Source organism: Lissotriton vulgaris, chromosome 1_1, assembly GCF_964263255.1.
Source record: "Lissotriton vulgaris chromosome 1_1, aLisVul1.2, whole genome shotgun sequence".
Taxonomy (NCBI): Eukaryota; Metazoa; Chordata; class Amphibia; order Caudata; family Salamandridae; genus Lissotriton; species Lissotriton vulgaris.
The window spans coordinates 2,020,603,788-2,020,626,246 of NC_141685.1; the positions used below are offsets into that span (position 1 = coordinate 2,020,603,788).

Here is a 22,459-nt window from a genome sequence, read left to right on the forward strand (position 1 = left end):
GTGTCGGATGACAACTGGTAAACATCAAAGCGTTGTTCCTGTCTGTGGTTTTAACAAAGAGATTAGTTGTCAATTTGTTGTTGAGTAGTGTGACCTGGACATCCAGGAACGGCAAACTTTGAGAGCTGATGGTGTGAGTAAACTTGATGTGGTCATCCAAAGAATTGATGTGTGTCAGAAATTCCATGATTTCATCAGGTTGGCCAATCCAAATGAGGAAAATGTCATCAATGTACCTCCAAAGGGTAAGAATGTTATTACTCCATTTGTTGTGACTCAAGATGTGATCTAGTTCCATCCGGTGCATAAACAGGTTGGCATAGCTGGGAGCAGCACAATTTCCCATTGATGTACCAACGAGTTGAAGATAGTACTCGTTGTTGTATGGAATCGATGTATACAGAGCACACATGTGTGTATACATCGATTCCACACAATAGAGGCTTGGAAGCCATAGAATCCTTCCTACTACACCATCCCATCGATGTCACTTTGAAAGTTCTGATACTTGAACTCCTGCAATATACATTGTATCACAGTTACTTTTCATACAACAACGAGTACTATCTTCAACTCGTTGGTACATCAATGGGAAATTGTGCTGCTCCCAGCTATGCCAACCTGTTTATGCACCGGATGGAACTAGATCACATCTTGAGTCACAACAAATGGAGTAATAACATTCTTACCCTTTGGAGGTACATTGATGACATTTTCCTCATTTGGATTGGCCAACCTGATGAAATCATGGAATTTCTGACACACATCAATTCTTTGGATGACCACATCAAGTTTACTCACACCATCAGCTCTCAAAGTTTGCCGTTCCTGGATGTCCAGGTCACACTACTCAACAACAAATTGACAACTAATCTCTTTGTTAAAACCACAGACAGGAACAACGCTTTGATGTTTACCAGTTGTCATCCGACACCACTCAAAACTCACTTGCCATATTCTCAGCTCCTAAGGGCCAAAAGAATCTGTTCAGAACCCGAAGCCTATGTAAACTCTGAAGAAAGAATATTACAAAAATACAGAGACAGGAAATATCCTGAAGTTACATTGCAAGCAGCCAAAACCCGAGCGGCTACTAAAACTCGAGCAGAACTTCTAAAGACCCACATCAAACTAACTGAGGAACAGAGACCAGTGTTCGTCTCTAAATACTCTACCAGAAGCAAGGCCATTAAAAATATCGTTCTAAAAAATTGGGACATGATTCGTTTTGAACCAGACTTCCAGGGCATTTTTAACACCAGACCACTTTTTGCATACCAGAGAGCTAAAAATCTAAAAAACATCCTCGAGACCAAACCCATTGAAACTTCTACCACATACCGTGGTACCATACCATGCCACAATTGTAGCCATTGCCACAATATAATTCCGGGTAACACCTTCAACCATCCATCGTCAGGAAAAGCCATCAAACTGAGAACCACCGCCACCTGTGACTCTACAAATTTGGTGTATCTACTTAAATGTCCCTGTGGACTGCCTTATGTAGGCAAAACCGAACGAAAGATTAAAGTTCGTTTAACCGAACATAAAAGCACTATCAGGAACAAGTCAACTAAAGCACCATTAGCTGCTCACTTCAGTACACACCAGCACAACGTGAGCCAACTGAAGTTCCTTGTTTTGGAGGTTGTGCCACTGAAAGTAGGCGTTGATAACAAGAAACTACTACTCCAAAGGGAGACAGTGTGGATCAAAAGACTAGATGCCTGTCAGCCCAAGGGGCTTAATGAGAGACTGGAATATAGTTGCTTCTTATAGATAATTGTTGTCTCAAACCCACTCCTATGTAATTGTCTTCTATCTGCATTTATATGTCTTTACTTTGTTCTTCCTCGTGTTTCTTTTCTTCACTATCTACTTTTCCTCTGAATTGATTATCAGTCCGCAAAATCTTGCCCTTATCTTCTTTTCCATTTTCTTTTTAATTCATTTCACCTTATCCACCTTATTCTTACTAGTTGTCATCACTTTCTTTCAATTCTCCTCCAAATCCAACAGTTTCCTTTCACCACTATTTTTTTCACCCTCATCTCTATCACTATAGCTGGTTTTCTTCCCTTTCCTTCTAGTTCTTTACTTATTCACACTTCGTCTCATTGATTCTTTCCTGTGATGTTTACTAGGATACACTGTGTTTGTTCCGAACCCACTCTAAGATGGCCGCCACTTCTGAAGCTTTATGTTGTGTTAGTCTATACACTATTTTTGAGTTCATGCACATTTGACTCGTTATTTTCATGACACTTCACTTTCCCTTTTTTATAATCTGATATTTTTAACTCCTTGGGGCATGCGAAATTCACACACGTTTATTTCCATTCTTCGTTAGTCCGTCTTCACTTTCGCTCACCTTATTTACTTCCGCTATTCTGTCAGTCACGTCTAAACCCGAGGCACCACGGCGTTTGGCGCGTCGCGTCTTTCACCTACCGGTAAGCTTCTTTTCTCCTCACTTTCACTCGCTGACCAGTTTCCGTTACCTGGCACTCTTGTTCGGATATTTTATCAGTTGTTTCACGAGTCTATTTGGTTTTCAGTTTCACGCACTCATTAGGGGTCTTGGCTCCATTTGTCACCAGTCCGGGTTCCTTCGTCTTTTTAAACACGGCGATTCCTTTTTCTATTCACCACGTCGAATACAATAAGGTGCATTATTATTTTCTCCTTCTCTTTTCCATCACTAACAGAATGGCATGGGTCACTTTGCACTTATTTTCCTTTTCTCAAGATACCGATTATAAACTGCACGCTTTCTATTTTTTACTGACATGTTTTATTTTACTCAGCTTGTGGCCGCGTGCTCTCCTTCCTGATTGCGATTTATTTATTCACAGATCTGTTGCTATCCCCTGACGAAGGGCTCCGCCCGAAATGCATAGGGATGATGCATAGATTCATTGATGCTGTTTAAACGTTCCCCTTAACGTACTGTTCCATAAGGATGTCACTATGATGATTTAATATGTGACCCACTAAATAAATTCCTTGAGAAAGATTACTTTGAATACGATTGTTCAAATTACATGCAATACATTCTGGAAACCATTATTTAGGATTTACACCTCCTATAGGAGTGCCATTGGAAACAGTGCAAGCCCCCCTTGCACTCCTTCGTTTGTTCTCTCTGTTTTCAACATGGCACGTCTCCTTGTATATGTTACTAGGTGACTGATTGAAAATAGAAGATGTGAATGTATGTTATGTCTAAATGCCAAGCTATGTTTGATAACCGATTACAGGAACACCAGGTGCAGTGTTGTTTGACCTTGTACAAGATATTCAGACACAGTCTGAACCAATAACAAAAACAGGTGCCGAATTTTTCTAGGATATGTTGTGGCACAAAAAAAAACGTGCTAAGTGTAATGTGTGTAAGGCAAAGCAGCCTAAAGTGCAAGAAAACTAGAATATGAGCAAACTGGTTGGGCTCTAAAGGAAACACACAACAGTCCCTCTGTTTATCGGTAATGCCAGAAATTGGCCACCTCAGATTGAATGGTGAGCAGTGTAGATCCAGCCCTACTTCTTCTAAATTACATACCGGCGAGGCACAACAACGAGCGGGCGGACTACCTATCTCACCACCTGGTGGCAACCCCAGATGGTGACAGCTCATCGGAACCAGATGAAGGGGCGAGGAATCCATACAAATGGTAATGCACAAACCATGCTCCAAAAGCGATATCTCTGGATGAGATCCGAGACACCAGTATAATCAAGGCCAAGTAAGTGCTCACCAGCTGGCAAAGGAAGACCTTTCTAGAGGGCGCAAGGACTCTCATAACGGAAGAGCAAGCAGCCAGGAATCAACTCTGGCGCGTGTGTGACAAACTCAGTACAAGCGGCACTGGTCTCTTGCTGTGAGGGTACCAGATAGTGATGCCAAAGCGCCTGTGTGTCCAAGTAGTGCAACATCTTGCACCAGGGACATCAAGTGATTGCAAAAACAAAAGGTTGTCTAAAAAGACTAAGAGTGGTTCCCAGTGAGGGACAAGCAGGTCGACGGGCATGTCCGCAGCTGCCATACTTGCACTATCCTCACCGGAGAACCACCAAATGCTCCATTAATCACAGAGGAGGCCTGCACTACACCATGGTCACAGATCAGAATGGATTTTGGCAACTTCCCCAATGGCAGAATAACCACTATCATAGACACTCATTCGGAATTTCCTGCGGTGGAGCTCGTCTGGTCAACTGCTTTTGGGTACGTCAAGCCAATGCTCGAGAAAGTATTTTCACTGCTGAGCCTCCCCAATGAAGTGAAAACTGACAATGGACACAATATTCAGGGCCAAGACTTCCAGACCTACCTCCAAAGCTTACACATTAAACACAAAGATAATGCCACAGTGGCCCCAGTCAAACAGAGACGCTGAGTACTTCATGTGCACCCTGAACAGAGCCCTCAAGACCGGGGTGGAGAGGAGTCAAGGTGACAGCTTTTTGACAGCCTATCGCCGGACATCTCATAGCACCACAGGGTGTGCTCCCAGCATCCTACTAGAAAGAAAGAACACCCAAGATGTCATCCCAACTGGGCCAGAATGGAGCCCAGCAGAGATGGACATCGAGAAAAAGCGACCGGCCACCAACAATAGGGTTAGCAAAGATCGGAGAGCGATGGCCCTCGATCTCACGGTCGGTGATCAGGTGGCTCTGAAAGATCATCATCCAGGGTGGAAGTTTCAGACCCCCTTAAAAAAGAAGTGAGGGAAATAACTCCCATAACGGAGACAATGGTGACTGCCCAGTGGGGACAGACCAGTGTCCCGCAATATATCATGGTTTAAACACGTCATGCACCAGCCAGATGATCACTACAACCAGTCCCACATAGCAGAAGAACACAACATGCCATATAGGGAGCCCTCTAGTCCTGTCGGAACATGCCATGGTCCAGTATGGAACAGACCGTGATGATAATAAACCGCCGGGCAGATGTCCACCGTCCGGCCAAACAGACCAGATTGGCTGGCCCACTGAGAACCCGGGGGAGAGTGGACACAGCCTGAAGTATGGACTCCAACCCAGCCAGACACCCAGCCAGAGACTCTACCATATAATGTTGCACACATACAACCAGAGGGCCAGGTGCAGCCCGAAGGTACAAATAAAGGCAGAGTAAACACTCCTGGTTCACTCAGCGACTGCACCAGTAAAGTGTCTGTGTCCAATCATTCCACCACCCCAGGGGCCCACAACATGAGTGGACAGTGACCTCGCCAGTAGCCGCACACTGGGTCCCAGGGACAGTTTGTTTGCTACATTTAAATGCTGACCTTAAAATGACGGCCAGCGAGACAGTAATTGAGGACGCCGATAGGAAAACAAGCTTCAAAGGTTGTGATGAGTGGAGGACTGTGCACCGGAGGGAAGGCACACTTAATGTTTTGAAGGAAAAATTGGGAGAGAAAAGGCAGCATGACCTCCCCATAGAAAGCCGAGTCCCGAAGCCTGGTGTCCTCCCCTGGTTTCCTTCGGGGACTGCACGATCTCAGCGGTTGAGACTGTATGAGGTCCTTCGCCATTTACGACCTGTGTTCTATGACAATTGACCAGCACCCACTACTGCTTCAGGGCATGGGGGTGATCTGCAGACATCTAAATTGTCTCTCCCACCTCTCCTCTCACAGGGGGAGCTGGAGGAGGACGGCGTTTCCCAGTAACACATGGCCGGTTGCCTTCTAAGGAACTAGGACGTTGCCTCATGGGCGGAAACAGAAATATCTTTACATACCGTGGAACCAGACAACCCTGGGTTGTTGACCGGTGCAGCTATAGAGGAGTCTGGCTATGGTTCACCCCCTCGGCCGTCACCTACCCAGCTGGACATCAGACATTGTTTTTCACAGTTCTTCTCAGTTTTATCTGTCTTCCTCTTGGACTGCATTCATTGCGCTACTTCCCTTGAAGTAATTTCTCCTATCCGGTCTTCCAGTCACTATCGCCATTCCCCTCCCCTCTCCCTGCTTTCTCCCCGCCCAACCTTCCTTCCCCATATGACACGAGTCTTGGTTTAGGCTACGCGGTAATAACAAATGTTATCATGTAATCTCATGTTTTTCTCTTCTGATGATGTGTAACTGTAACTGATGTTAACTTCGTAAAATGTAACCTGCAGATCCTCATGTAAAGCGCTCCGATACCTTCGTATCTAGCCAGCGCTATATACAACTTTTCAAATAAATAAAATCAATCAATAAATAAATAAATTCTAAACTTCCAAGATGACCACCGTCCATGCCTCTTCATGTTGGTTCCAGTGTTCTCTATCCCACGTATGAAACAGCTCTATGTAAACACACGGTCATCACTGAGTAGGGGGCATGCAAGATGTCTGTTTCAACCCTAAAGATCGACGTTCTATGAACTATCAATGTATTTTCACCCCAGTTCACCTGCTCTATGGTGGTATAAAGAGCACATTCTTTTGCAATAAATTGGGTTAAAATGAATTTTTGTATCGTGTTTGTCAAGCATGTCAACACCCTAAATTCCTATTAAATTAACCTAGTGAGCTCTTCATATTCAGGTGAATCTGACTCTTCCACAGTAGAGCTGATGGTATGGCCTTCATATAAACAGAATAAAAGGCCTGAGTGCAATGCTCCATGTGTTGAACAGTGTGTTTAAACCTACAGCAATCTAGTATTAGCACATACATTATGTTTTAGGACTACAATGATTATGTTTTGCCATTTAAATATGGGCACCGTGTGTTCAATGTACCCCTATCTCTCATTCAAAGGCAATGTGTTTATGTGTTGTAAGTTTTACACCCCAAAATGTGAGGCTGCAAACTATATACAGTTGCATTTAGTTTAAAGAAGAAGTCAGGGTTATGCAACATTAAAATAAAGCTACTTGGAGTACTAACCAAATATATATAATACTTCTTGTGTCTTTCAAGGGGTTCTAATGAGTTATTTTATTCTTCCTACGTATCTCTGAGTTGTCTAACAAACTAAAATAAGTGTGATATGGGTATATTAAAAAAGTTTTTAAAAATGTACTAACGTTATGTGAAAATGCCCAATACCAGTCCTATACTGCAAAGCTGTCCATAGAATATATCACAGTCTCTGTTCTCTGTACAAATACCCCATTTATAGTCTCTATGAATGGTGCAATACATTAGCTGAGGTACAGATACTCATTGGCCCCCAATTATGCAGTCAATAAAAAAGCAGTCGGACATTTTAAAGAAAAATATGTAACTCAGAATCCACATTTAGTCCAATATCTACAGTATTTTTACAACTGATTCAAAAAAGATTTTGTTCTCCTCGGAGAGTATTTCCTATTACCGTGTCTTTGTATGCAGGTGTGTGGGCAATCCCACATAATTTAATTTTATCCTAGTATTTTATTTAGGGCATCTGATGCGTAGGTACAGAAATCAGACACTTGGTGTCTCCATTCTTAAAACTCTAAGATGTTCTTGCCACCTGTTCTTTAACATTCTCTTTTTCGACCCAGCATACATCTTCTGACAGATGTGTGTGATTATGTATACACTGAACATTATTCTACGATTTATAAAGCTAACCGTTTAATATTATTTCTTAGTAATGCTGTCCAAACAAGTCACTTGTTTCCCATTACTGCATTGGCAAACTACACCTTTGACATTTATAAGAACCTAAGTGACTAGGTGGTACCCACAATACCTTCCCCTTTGTCATCTCCCCATAATTCATAGTGGCACGCAGGTTCAAGATCTACTTCAGAGTTTTGTTTTTCTTATCTGTCAGTTGTGTTTTACACACTATGCATGCTCATATATTGATGTCCATTTTTAATAGATGCCAGTGTTTGGTGGGTTTCTGCTTGAACGTAGATACACATCACATTTTCTGATCTTGTTGGCCTATTTGAACTTGTGCCCCATTTAGAGCGCTGAATAATCTTTTAGTCATAGGAAATTCATATCTGCTTGCTGTTAGAATAGAAAAATTCCTGTTTGCTGATTGCTCTATGCATGTTGGAATTTGCAGCGCCATTTTCTATGTGGACGCCATTTTGAGACATAATCAAAACAAATTCTTTGTCATTTCTGAGAAAAGGCTTCTGCCGAGTTACAATTCCCGTAGGTTGGGTTTTGCTTTGCATACAGCAAGGGCAGGACGCATGGGGAGACAGGGAATACGTTTGTCCTCTATTTTTCCGGTTGGGACGTATCAAGGTTCCATGGCTCGTCTGTCAATATACTGAGTGAAGTGTAGATTTTAAGATAATTTTGACTGGAGCAACAGTGAACGAACGACTGGCCCCCACATATGTTACATTGGTGTGGTGAGGTAATAGGCAAGCCAACAAATACATTTGGAGGATATCTACAGTGATTGAATTGGTCCCCCACGCTTATGTTACAACAAAGTGGTGAGGCAAAAGATTGCTCTTAACAGGAGTCCGATATAAAGGATTGTGGTTTCACTTTTTTAGTGAATCAATGCATTTGGTGAACGGAGCTCTAAATATTGACGGTTGTATTAAAGAAAAGACTATCAAGATTCCGACTTATTGACATTTGTGTATCTGATTTGGTTCGTTACAAAGTTTGTTGTATGCCTCGACAAAGTCTATGGGAAGACGAAACACGTGTTGGCAGATTTTTCTGGTAACAACAAAAAAAAAAACGAACAATATAAGAATTACATCATTTGAAGATATACTATTTGATGTGGACTCTGCTTTATGAGTAAAATCTACTTCTTCGGATTAGCTTATTTGTATCAAAGGAATGAGTACATGAAAGTTTGAGTCTATGATCCTAAGGCCACTACATTGGCCATATGTACAAATATAAGGGTGTGCTAAATATCTCCTTCTAATTGTCATTTATGCATGTATACAACTCTTTTGGTGTATCAATGGCACTTTTGGGTAGTGGGTGCCAGAAAGAGTGAAAAATCACCTTGATAACAGTGGAAATTCGTTTGTAAAACAATTACTTCACACTGAAAATTTTATAATGAATGTTGATCTTTAGATGTGCGACTCCATCTCTGTTAAAGGGAACACAACTATCTTCATATTTGTCAATAGAATATTTCATGTTTGCTCATTGCTCTATGTATGTTAGAATTTGCAGCGCCATTTTCTATGTGGACACCATTTTGAGACATAATCAAAACTAATTCTTCGTCATTTCTGAGAAAAGGCCTCTGCCGAGTTTCAATTCCCAGAGGTTGGGCTTTGCTTCACTAATGAATACACTGTCCTTGTTAGCGCATACTTTTCCTCTAGATAGAGGCCTTCTCCCACTTGTCTAGTGGCGGGCACAGGCAGGGCGACCTTGAGTAGTGGATAGTGTGTGTCCGGACTCAGAATCAAAACGTATCCTCTGTACTTTATTGTTTAGCTGCATCTGCTTGGAAAAGTTCATTGTGAACGTGCCTTCATTGGTTCTGATATGTACATAATCCATCTCTATGCTTGCTGATGTCAGTCCCTCTGCAGCACTCCTAAGTGACTGGGCAGACTGGGCTCCACTCTGAGTGTACCTGAATAAACAGATATTGGTTTGAATTCTCTACTACCTGACCGACTCTTGATTTGGTATGGAAGGCTGAGAGGTGGTAGTGAGTGACCCGGGTGACCCTAATCGGGCCACTTCCTGCAGTTGGTGCCCGAACAGGACGTCCTTCGGGTGAGTGACCCATCCCTTTCTACAGATGGGGGAGGGGAGGTCGAGGCTATCATCGGGTCGGACTGACGCTTCTGGATCCCTATATGAGGAGCATTGTTTGCTCGCAGCTGCCCCTTCTGTCCTGCCGGACGGTGCCTCGCCCAGCGGTCATCCCAACTGGAGTCCTAAATGGCAAAACCCTTGGATCTGACGTTTGGTCTGAAGAGTCTGCAGTGGAGAATTAGTTCGCTTGACCTGCATATATCAAGTGACTTTGTTTTGGTTCTTTATGGATATGGTACCATTTTGGTTTGAATTTGGTACTGTCTGAGGACCGTCTTTGGGATAAAAACATTTGCAGTTGCTTTGCCAGGCATACACAGTGAACGTGTTTTCTTTTGAGAATGCCTGGTATCAGTAAATTGTTTTCTTTGTGCGGTCGCTGTTGTTCTGCAGATGCTCGATTGAAAGAAGCTCAGCCGGCGCCTTCAGAAGACACTCCTAATTTTTATATTTATATCAAATATGGTCTTGGCCAGATTATGTTTAGTACATTATGGCACAAATATACTAGAGACAATGTTGAGTTGCAGTGGCAGTTGACAGGCACTTTTGATGAACAAAAGATTGGGTATTTACAGGAACAGTTGTCCAAGAGACGAAGTAGACAGTCTATGTTTGATTCCCTCAAAACATGGAAGAAAGCAGCTAGGCAGAGACGCTTGAAGATGGAGGAAGAGGCACGGTAAGGGAAGATGTAGACACGGACTCAGAAAGCTGTTACATATAATAGAGAAGGTAGTTGAATGTGAAGATAGAAGATTTCAACTGCATGTTGATAAATCATATATGGGCCATGAGGAAACTGATACTTTTGTGGAATTGTTAGACACCCGACCCCCGCCCCATATGCCCGCTAAGGATGTATCTCACTGTCCCTATGCCATCACAGGCACCTGTTACAGCTGTTCCCACTGTCCCTGTATCTACTGCTGTTGTCTCAACGGCTGTGGCCTATGTTCCTCCTCCTCTCTCTTTGCCTTCACCGTCTGTGGCAACTGGAACTGTTAGCACACCAAGCACACCTATTGTTTCGGCTTCCCTGTCTCCAGCTCTATCTCCTGCGGCGCACCAGCCTTCGACTATCCTACCCGGTACTTCTGTAGCTACTCCATCTTTGATGGTTCATTTACCAGCATTATTGGGTGCTGAGACGGCAATAAGTGGATTTGAGGATAGAGATTTGACAAAATGTAATGAGCGCATGGGCTCTTTTCTATGGTCTGAGGTGGGGGATGAGGAGAAGGTAGATGCTAATCAGGCTGCGCAGTGAGGTCATAATCCAATTTACATTGTGGAGGATGTTTGGGGTGTGATGAAAGATTATGAGCCTTTTATACAGCAGCATGGTCTTAAACATATGTCCTCTACGTTGATTGGCCTTTGGCAACAACATTTTGGGGATGACGCGCCACAAACTTTATTCGATATTAGAGATTACGTGTATGCCAGTGGTGTGGACCCAGGCCAAGTTTTTGGGAACATTACCACGTTGGTTGCCTATAGGAGAAGGTTGCATGAGAAGAGTCCTACCACGGTATCTCAGTTTCCGATGCGAGAAGTTCATCCCATATATCACCCAGAGATATCAGAGTTAACGGATCAGCTAGGTAATCTTACTCGAGCTGGTGTAGAGGCCGGTTTCCAAGAACAGTGGGTTTATACTTCGTGGAAACAGAGTGAGGTTCTGTCCCTTAAAACTAATTTGCCCAACCCTAAAAGAAATCCTACTGCTTATTATAAAGAACTAACTGAAGCTTCCTCTTCTACTGTAATGACTCTTGCTGACAGTGAATTGTTCTTTGGTCTCCTCGTTCCGGTTGATATTTGGAGAAAGGTTCATACTCAAGACCATGTAGCGGAATTGGGTGGTACATGGGATGTGATTAAGGGATGGGATCAGGAAAGGAAGCCAGGTGATAAGCCCCAAGCCGAGATACTTGCTTTGCTAGGCCGCATTATTACATACATGCATTCTCTTAACCCGCCGAAGAAAGTAGGTTGGGACAAGTTGATGGCATGTTGACAGAAGGATGAAAGTATGTCTTTTGTCTTTACTCGGTTTGAAGATACGTTTCTGGATTATAGTGGGCAGGATATGTCTATTGAGGGAGGTGTTTGATTGTTGGTTGACAGGTTTGTTTCTAACTTACTTCATGACATTGCGACTCATTTAAAGGAGTCCGAGAGCACATGGACCACCTCTTCCCCCTCTGTTATTTTAAATATGGCTCAATATTATGACCATTGTGACCAAGAAGAGAAATAAAAGATAGATAAGAAGAATAAGGATATAAAGACGAAGGGGCAGTTGCAGCATGCGTTTAAAGGGAATGGTAGAGGGCGTGGTGGGCTTGCCTGACAGCTTCCTCGCACTAGTAGACAGCCCACCGCAACACCTGTGGAACCGAATCAGTGTGTGTATTGTAAGGAAGAGGGTCATTGGTGTAGCGAGTGTCCTGTGCTTTTGCAGAAGGTGGCAGTCCCTAGAGGACGGGGTTCTCGTGGACGGGGTCATGGAGCTGGTGGGGCTGATAGTGCTCAGAACGCTGCAGCCTCACAGAGTCGTTCTAATAATAATTATTTTGTTGACCCTCGCGATGGGCAACACTACCATGAGGACTATGATATGGATGAAGCGACAGGAATGTCAAACAGCTAGGACAGCCAGGGACAGAGTGAGGGACCGGATCTGATGCCTGTAGACCAGCGTGTTCCTTATATAAAAGCGGAACTTCAAGGTTCGACTAAGGAACTTTTGGTGGACACAGGTGCGACACAAAGTTCTGTTTCTCGAAATATGGCCCCTGCGGCGAGTCTGTCTGGCCATGATAATGTTTTGGTAGGTTTTTCAGGTGTACCGGTTGTAAGCCCCATTTCAAGCCCCCTTGCATTGACTATTGGTCCTTTCACTGTGGATTCTCCATTTTTGCTGACATCTAATTGTGGTGAGAATTTGATGGGTTTGGATTTGTTGAAGAAATTGCATGCCACTATTTATTGTTCCCCGGCAGCTGTCTATATGACAATGGGCCCAGATGTAGTAAGTGTTAAACAGTGTTTGTCCAAGGATGAACCTCTTCCTGTTGAATTTGCTGATGTGCTACCCACTTTGTGGGTGACAGATGATACAGACGTAGGGTTGTTGCATATAGCACCAGTTTCGATGCAGGTCAAAGACAATGCTATTGTGTCTCGTATTCCTCAGTATAAAATACCACAGGCAGGAGAGCGAGCCTTATTGAGAATTATTCAGGATTTGATTAAGAAAGGAGTGGTTGAAGAGCAGTCTGCCAATATTTGTAACAGTCCCATTCTTCTTAATCTCAAACAGGCAACCTTGGATTCCCCTGAGGATCAAGAAGTTGTTTACAAATTTTGTGATTGACTTGCACAAAGTTAATAAAATAGTGGCTCCCCAGTTTCCAGTGGTTCCAGATACTACCACACTTTTGACAATGATTCCTTCCACAGCTAAATTCTTTTCTATCATTGATTTGAAAAACGCGTTCTCCAGTATTCCTATTCATCCAGATAGCAGATATCTGTTTGGGTTCACCCTTGCTGGGAGGAGCTTTAGCTTCGGTCGAGCTCCTCAGGGCTATACAGAGAATCCAAGCATTTATAGCAAGGCTTTAAGGAGTCAATTGGATTCCATTTCGCTTCCTGCAAGTAATGTATTGGTACAGTATATTGATAACCTCCTTATTTCGTCTGATACAGAGCAGGGTTGTAAGGATAGCACAGTTAAAATATTGTTGCATTTAGCTCAACATGGTCATAAAGTTTATCTTTCTAAATTTCAGTATTGTTAACAGGAGGTCACCTACTTAGGTCACCTACTGTCGAAGGAGGATAGGGGGTTGATCCCTGAGCACATCAGTACCATTGTTAAAATGCTTATTCCACAGACTCAGAAAGATGTGCACGCTTTTATAGGTATCACGTCCTACTGTCGGTAGTGGATACCTAAGTACTCCCTACTAATCGAACCCTTGCTTGCCTTAAAAACAAAAGAAGTGCAAGAGCCTTTGCCTTGGATGCCTGAATGTCAGCAGTCCTTTGGGCAATTGAAAACTGTGCTTTGTTTGGCTCCAGTACTTGGCACCCCTGATTACGGCAAACCGTTTGTGTTGTACGTGCATGAGATGGCTGGTTGTGCGCTTTCTATCCTAACACAAACATTTGGAGATAAGCAATGGCTGTGAGCTTATTTCTCTGCTGTTCTTGATCCAGTCGCGAGAGCCATCCCAAGTTCTCTAAGAGCGAATACTGCCGTGGCCACTTTAATCAGTACTTGATACTGACCTCACAGTCATGGTACCACATACTGTGGATACACTTCTGAATAAGACAAAGACACAGCACCTGACCAGTTCACGTCTTACTGGATATGAATGCTTCTCTGAATCCAGCAATGTTACTACCCCTCCCTTCCGAGAGTGATGAAGTTGACAAACATGACTATATCTTCCGGACGGAAGAAGAGACAAAAGAACGGGTAGACTTGACTGATGTTCCCTTATCTGACCCACAAGGGGAACTATATGTTGATGGCTCTTGTTTCAAATTACCAGATTTCACTACAACTGCGGCCTATGCTATTACCACACTGCGTACAGTAGTAGAGACATCACAAGTCCCTTATCAGTGAGCTCAAGCTGCTGACCTTGCTGCCCTTATTCAAGCTTGAGAATTGAGTGAGGGGATATCTATACTGACAGCCAGTATGCCTTTGGGGTCGTGCATAACTTTGGGCGACTCTGAACTGAGAGAGCGTTCCTTACTTCCCATGGCACCAGAGTCCAGCATGGGCACCTTATATTGAGGCTTTTGCCCGCTTTAACGCTACCCAAGAAATTGGTCACAGTGAAATGTAGCGCCCACCGGAAGGTCAGCGATGTTTTAGGTAGTGTAAATGCGTTTGCAGATCAGACAGCTAAGGAAACGGCCCAGACAAAGATAAGAATGTTTGTAGTGGGTCCGGCTAGGTGGATGCCTGAGGTTTTCATGTTCGAGGACATACTTGAGAATGTAAAAGAGATACAAAGTGAAGCCACAGTAGAAGAGTTAGCAGTGTGGCAGGAAAGCAGAGCACAATTGAACGATGAGGGGTGTAGGATTGATAAGTCAGGGAAACAGAGATGTATGTTGTCCAATGCATATGTTCTCCCTGTCGTTACGATACCCATGGCCCAGCTCATATCAGTGCTAAAAGTATTTGCAAGTTGTTAGACCCTGTATGGCAGAATTGCAGTATCCCTAAGACAGCTGCAAATTTAGTGAAGTGCATAATGCACAATCCTGGAAAGGGTACCCCTACACCACCCGGTAATTTTGCACCGCCCACTTTTCCTTTTGAGGTCCTCTAAATGGATTATATAGAATTAGAGAGATGCAATAACTTAAAGTATGTTTTAGTGGTTGTATGTGCATTTAGTAAATGGGTTGAGGTTTACCCCATTAATGACAATATAGGCATCAAGACTGCAAAGGTACTCCTGAAGGAGTTCTTTCCTCGTTTGGGCTTGCCCTGATTGATTTGGAGTGATAACGGAAGTCATTTTAATGCAAAAGTGGTCCAATTGATTTGTGATGGTTTACACACCACAATCAGCAGGCTTGGCTGAGAAGTACAATGGAACTCTCAAGCTCAAACTGGCAAAAAATCAGGAGCCCACAGTGTTAAAGTGGCCAGATGCTTTACCGTTAGCTCTTTTGTCAACAAGAACAACGGTACATTCTAGGACAGGATTGTCACTGTATGAGGTCATGTTCGGGCATCTGGCAAATGGCTGGGGTGTCCCGCGACCTCAGCGGTTTTCTGACATGGAGTACCCTATGCTACTTGACTATCTTGGCCAGTTAACCGAAAGTTTACGTTCTATTCACCAACAGGTCTGGGATTCCCGGCCTTAGCCTGTGGAATTTATCTTAATTAGGAATTTTCAGTGGAAGAAGAGTTTGGAGCCGCGGTGGAGGAGGTCAGAACAAGTCCTGTTGGCAACGCGCACCACAGTAAAGGTTGCTGGCCGTAAGACCTGGATTCACACGACTAATTGTTGCAGAATTCCTTTGCCCCTGCCCCATGATCAGTGGGTGAAAGACGGCATCAGGGACTCCGAGGCTGAGCAGGTGCCTCAGTCTGTCATGTTCAGCAATGCCCAGCTAATTTGTACTCAAACAGATAAGGAGAATGAAGATGTGCTGAATGCGGCTGTTCCTCCGGAAATACAAGCTATTCAGGAGCCCCTGTTTGTTGACCATTCTGTGCCTGGGGCCACTAAGTACAATTTGTGCCCTCGTCTAGGAGACGGTGCACCAAAAGAGAAGAAAGATTAGTTAGGGATGGACTGTGTAAGTCAGGGTGTTAGTTTAGGGTGATGAGAGTTTGGGCACTGTTTGAACATTGGACAGGATAGATTGAAGTATCCCTTGCGGGTATATTTTCATGATCGACGTGGGATGCGAGCTTAGGACAGAGCAAACTCCACCGCCGGTAATCAAGAGCACCAACGTATTGATTGACAATAGGAGCCTGTACAAGTGAGGCTCTGACAAACACTGGGAACTTGCATATTTCCTTGTATTTTGCCCCCATTTCATCATTCGTTATGCATCCCTTTAGTAGAATGGTTGCGGAGGAAGAGCAGCCAGTGATTCTTGTTGCCCAGCACAATGGAGTGTGGACCCGTAAACAAAAGTTAACATGTATTGCCCTTTTGATTTTGCTGTTAATCATGTTATGTGAGGTATCAGGGGTTTTGGAACGTGATCAAAGTATACCTTTACATAGTAAGGATAAGGTTATTATTATTATTATTATTATTATTGTTATTGTACAGTCTTATATAGCGCTCGACTTACCTTGGAGCATCTCGGCGCTTGCCTTGGGAACCCGTCCTGGCTTTTCCCTGTGAGATAACCCGTACTGGACATCCCCAAGGTGAAAGCCAGGCATCCCGCCGCAGGGGGGCCGTTGTGGAGATTAAGCAAGCTAATGCCCAGAGTTGCAGAGTGTGAACCCATGATTCGAGTGGACATCGAAGCGAGAATTATCGAGTCCGTGGACATTTGGGCTCAAGACCCTGCCGCGTCGGGAATTGAACCCTGGTCCCGGGTCTGACCTCTGCTTCTGGGTCTGCCTCCTCTAACCAGTGAGCCACACTTCTCCACTTGAGGAACAAGGTTGTTCCTCAAGTCCAAAAGAATAGGACAGCCCTAAGCAATGTGTTTCTAGATACACACAAGACGTTCGTTGGGGAAGGGACTGCCTGTTACCCCACTGAATCTGTCACTAGTTTATGGACAGCATATCCATTGTCAATTGTCAATTATACCTATGTTCGGCCCCTTGACTTCGTAAAAGTGGAAGGAGTATTTAGGTTTGGCTATCCAGGTCCTTGTCTAGATCATAGAAAGTTACAAGGCATGGGTTATCCGTGATGTGACAACAACACTTATTGCAGCAACTTTTATATGGAAAACCAGAATGCAACCCTGGTGGTTTACCAGAAAAAAGAATTTCCAGTTCTCCAAGAAGCCCTGCTTGTCGTCCAGTTATCAATTTTACTGACACTATATTGTATGTCATTTGTTCAGGGATAGTTTTACGTAAGGACCCCAGTAACTTTGGGAGGAATTCCAGGTATTCTGCAGTGGATTATGATAGAACAATTTATGCACCCAGGATTTTTCTTATTGTCTAATGGGACTTATTTGAATGTCCATCATGGTACGGATGATTTTATTTATTTATTTTTAGAGTTTTCTATAGCGCGAACTTGAGCCGATTAGGTTATCAGAGCGCTTTACATAGCACCCGTTCCGTTACATGTTATCACAGCACTTTACATAGAATCAGTTACGTTACACATTTCAGGAACTTGAACCGATTAGGTTATCAAAGCGCTTTACATAGCACCAGTTCCGTTACATGTTATCAAGGCACTTTACATAGAATCAGTTACGTTACACATTTCAGGAACACATTTCTTTTTGTTCTAGTGAATAGGGTTATCTCTTCACACGGGGGGAGGGATACACCTGGCTATATTCCAACAGTCACACAGGCGATTAGTCGTTAAAGCTATAATTCTAAACACAGGGAGGGGATACACATGGATACAATCTAAAAATCACATATGATACTAGTCGTTAGAGTTATCTTCTATCTACACAGGAGGGATGTGACTGGAAACACTCTAAGGGTCACATAGGGGTGGTAGAGAGTACAAAGGTCCACTGAAAACACTAGTGATAAGAGTCAACTACATACACATAGGAAGGGATATGACTGGTTAAACTCTAAGAGACGCATAGGGGTGGTATATGGTGTAAGGACTTCAGCGAATACCAAAGCTTAGCATTATTGCAATCGGTCTAAGATGCAATCACAGCATAGAGGAAGGGTGGGTGGGATGCAAGGTATGGAGGGAAGGGCTAGAGTCCAACGAAAACTGTCCGAAAACAGCAGCATTCACAGCATAGAGGAAGGGTGGGTGGGATGCAAGGTATGGAGGGAAGGGCTAGTCCAACGAAAAACTGTCCGAAAACAGCATAGCATCGCCATCTTGGAGAGCCTGCGACCCTCAGAGTCCACCAGAGGCACTATCCTCTGCGTTCGTGTCCCTGGAGCCTGTGTCCGCCGGTCATAGGAAGCGTGTCCCCAAGGGCGCCACTGTGGCACTTGCGAAGGTACTGCGTTTGGGTGTACCCCGCAAACATGCGAAGCCTAAAGTAAGATGGGTTAAAAGGACATTGACCAAAGAATTCTGTGAAGGAGTGACAGATTTCGAAGTCAATAATTATAGTACTGGTATTACTTTTTGGATACATTCTTTCCTCCATAATTACTTTTGGTGGTACTGCTATGGCCAGGGGTGCGAAAGCTAGAGAATATTTCGGATGTAAGCTACAAATATTGTCTAACTCCACAGTAAAAGGCTTGCATGACATCACCACCCAATTGGAAAGTATGTGAATATATTCCAAGCAGACTAGATATGCAGTTGATTTCATCCTAGCTAAGAGTGGTAGTGTGTGCACGGTAATAGGAAACCAGTGTGTAGTCGGGATCACAAATATGGAAAAGAATATTACCCAACACATTTTAGACATCCTAGAAAATGTTAAAGGAATGGAAAGTGGGAACAGGAGTTGGGTCTCTTTTTGGCAGCTGGGGTTGGATCCTTGAAAAGGTAATTTACTTAATTGTGATCTTGGTCTCTTGCTGTGTCCTTGTACAATGCCTTCCCTTCTGTTCATATTGCACCACTGTTCTCACTCCTAAGAGGAAAATATTGATTCATAACACCAATGCTGCAATTATGATTCAAAAGGAAGTAATTTTCGAGACTTCTTCCCCCCCTATGGTCTCCCTTTCTGATGTTGACAATATGGAGTGCTCAAAAGGCGTTTACCTATGACTTCCTGTTTAATTGATTTATATGTTATTTGCTATTACAAGAAAATGTTTAGCTCATGCTAAAAGGAGGGTCTGTTAGATTAGAAAAATTCATGTTTGCGCATTGCTCTATGTATTTTAGCATTTGCTGCGCCATTTTCTATGTGGACGCCATTTTGAGACATAATCAAAACAAATTCTTTGTATTTTCTGAGAAAGGGCCACCACCAAGTTTCAATTCCTCCAAGTTGGGGTTTGCTTCATTAATTAATACACTGTCCTTGTTAGCATATACCTTTCTCTCTAGATAGAGTCCTTCTCCCACTTGCCTAGTGGCGTCACGGGCAAAGCGACCTTGAATAGTGGATAGTGTGTGCCCAGCCTTAGAATCTAAACTTATCCTCTGTATTTCATTGTTTAGCTTTATTTGCTTGGAAAATTCCATTGTGGACGTGCCTTCATTGGTTCCGAAATGTACATCATGCATCTCTATGTTTGCTGATGTCAGTCCCTCTGCAGCACTCTTAAGCGACTGGGCTCCACTCTGAGTGTGCCTGAATAAACAGATATTGGTTTGTATTCTCTACTGTCTGACCGACTCTTCATTTGGTATGGAAGGATGAAAGGTGGTAGTGAGTGAACCAGGTCACCCTAATCGGGGCACTTTTTTCATTGCTACAATAATGGTAAGGGAGGACAGCCATTTTCATTTGTTTCTGGTAACGCACTTTGTCACACTTTCTGCTTTATATTGCATATGCTTATTATTAAATTGCAGCTGCTTTATTAGTGTAACTGCCAGTGAACAGATGGTAGAAGACATAAACCCTTCAGTGAAATGCAATTTTGTCTCCAGGCGAAATGACATGGACGTGCCTCTCAAACTATCTATTCTTCCAGCTAGCAGTGCTCTGTGCAATCTCCCACTGGAACACACATTTTAATGACTTTTAATCCTGCTCTTGATAGTGTTTAACTTTTACCAGCAGAGCATCATGCTTCCCACTGGTGGTGTGTGCAGTGGGTCTCCAAGAAAACCGTATCTGACGCTAGTTGAGGTCACCTAATAAGTTGCTTCCAACCTACAACTGCTAGTAGTGACTGCAGACAATTAAGCAGCAGCTCTGGTAAATTCAAATCATTAAATGAAGACTTGTTCTGCAACAAGAACGTAGTAATATGCAGATAGAGCAAAAAAGGGTGTTTGCCCCAAAGAAAATAGAACATGTTTTGAGCAGCAATACAATCTAGTACACAGATGGTAAAGCACATTTGCTATGGTCATATCTTCTGCTGCTCCGAAATGTATTGGAACTAAAAACTTGTAGGATATTACAAGTAAATGAGCCCAAAAAATTGCAAAACTATTAATTGTTGCGTACTTTATTTTTTGACCACTCAAATCATAGGGAATTATATGAAAAGAACAATACTCTTGAACATAAATATATAAATTGGGTTTGTGAGTGGAGGTCCACTGAGGCAGAGAGTACTGATTTGCATAGATTTCGGATTTCATGCTCACCACAAGCCCCTCAGGTGAGTTACATGGAATGGAAAGCCTTGACTTGAATAGTTTCTCAAGTGCCTACCTACCAGCCCAAGCCCCGCCATTCCAGGTTATTCAAAGTGTCCTTTGTCCACATAAACAATGGTGATGTTTCGGGCATTTCCTCTAGTGCAATAATTAAACCTCCTTTAAATAAGCATATGTTTTTAGATGCAAATAATGTGGAACTGGTGTTAAGAAAGTTTATGATGCAAAGTTAAGCCTTTGTAGATGTTTACCACAGTTGGCAGTTCTCATTACATTCCTATGAGAATACACACTAGCCCTGCCACTTGTTGACACATATGACAGTTACAAAACACATTGGTCGGGGGGATCTTCCACCAATTTAAGTGCAGTCTGTGCCTGGGAAAATCCACGGAACATGATTCTGTGGATTAGGGTCTTTTTTTACTCTCACATGTACCAATTTTCACACATACGTGTGACTTATGCATGCAAAAATAGTTAAGAATCGGACCCTTAGACATCATTGAGACACATATAATCATATTAGTAACCACTTACTGGCTATCAGAATCGCTTGCTTTTCTTTTTCTTGAGAACTCCACCATGTACGAATTGAATGCGCTAGAGTTGGTGGTAGGAGGCTTTGTTACACAGCCCAGAAGGTTTTCCATCAACAGGTTTTCTGCAAAAGAGCAGTGAAAACAAAACAACAAGGTTAACAAAAAATCCAAGATCTTGTCAAGATGAACTCTCTAGGAACCTTTACGAATTGGACCCTCTATGACAAAGTTTGTGCATGGGCACTTACAGTCAAACAATCATCACTTATGACTGTCTTGGGAACAGTGCTTAGTGCCTGGAATTCACTAATAAAGACCCCTGCAACTATTTTCTTATTTTAATCCATGTTTGTGTATTTAGTTTATAAGTGTAAAATATGTTTCCAAATAGGATTATACATTTTTGGATGTATGACATTACAACGCATGCTTTTTCCACGCATGCTTTTACATCGCAACTTTTACAACGCATGCCTTTACAGCGCATAGTGTTGAGGGGTGCTGGATAGTGAATAGTTTAATTTACTATTCCAACTCTAGTCCCCGTGGATAGTAGGGAAGGTGTTGGATAGTAAATTAAATCTATTCCCTATCCTATAGCGCCCCCCAGCGCAATGCGTTGTAATGGTTTGCGTTGTAAAAGTTGCGATGTAAAAGCACTGCGTGGTAAAAGTTGCGTTGTAAAGGATGTTTCCCTACATTTTTGCACTTTTTTCTCAGTTTAAAGTATAAAAGATGCTACCCTTACATGTTCATTCTTACCTCACTCCCTGTGAAAAATTGCACACTTTCTGTAGCAATTAGATTTTAACTTTCTAGTTGTCATTAAAGTCCCAAATGGTTATGGATGTAGAAAAACCAAAGTGCATAAACAAAGCTGGGTAAGCTGTTTAAACACAACAATTTTCAAAGAAGCGAACAAAGAGAAAGCAATTCAAATACACTTTTTTTAAGTCACCCCTACTTTAAAGGCACAACTGGGTCTAAGTACTAGTGCTCTGGCCCTACCAAGACAGTACAGTGAATAACTCTGCTAGGAGTAAAGACTGCTGTTCTACAAGGATTGACACTCTGCTTGACTGCTGCTCTGGAAGACCCTCTTTTCTGCTTTGCTGTGCTGTGCTGCCCTGTTGCCTGCTGCTCTCTGCCCTGAAAAGGACTGGACCCATCTCACTTGAACTCAGAGTGCCTCCAAGAGCTTGCTGGCTTGCCCCCTGTTCTGAAGTCTCAGGGCCATCAAATACTTCTTTCAACCC

The 22,459-nt window shown here is 43.0% G+C and overlaps 1 protein-coding gene across 1 annotated transcript in view; it reads right to left on the reverse strand.

The window, feature by feature from the left end:
* Positions 1-22,459, reverse strand: part of BMAL2 (basic helix-loop-helix ARNT like 2) — a 191,730-nt gene that overhangs the window by 106,070 nt on the left and 63,201 nt on the right. The window contains exon 2 of the mRNA XM_086920187.1: positions 21,202-21,325. Coding sequence (XP_086776313.1) covers positions 21,202-21,325 — 124 coding nt within the window. The remainder of the gene's footprint in view (positions 1-21,201; positions 21,326-22,459) is intronic.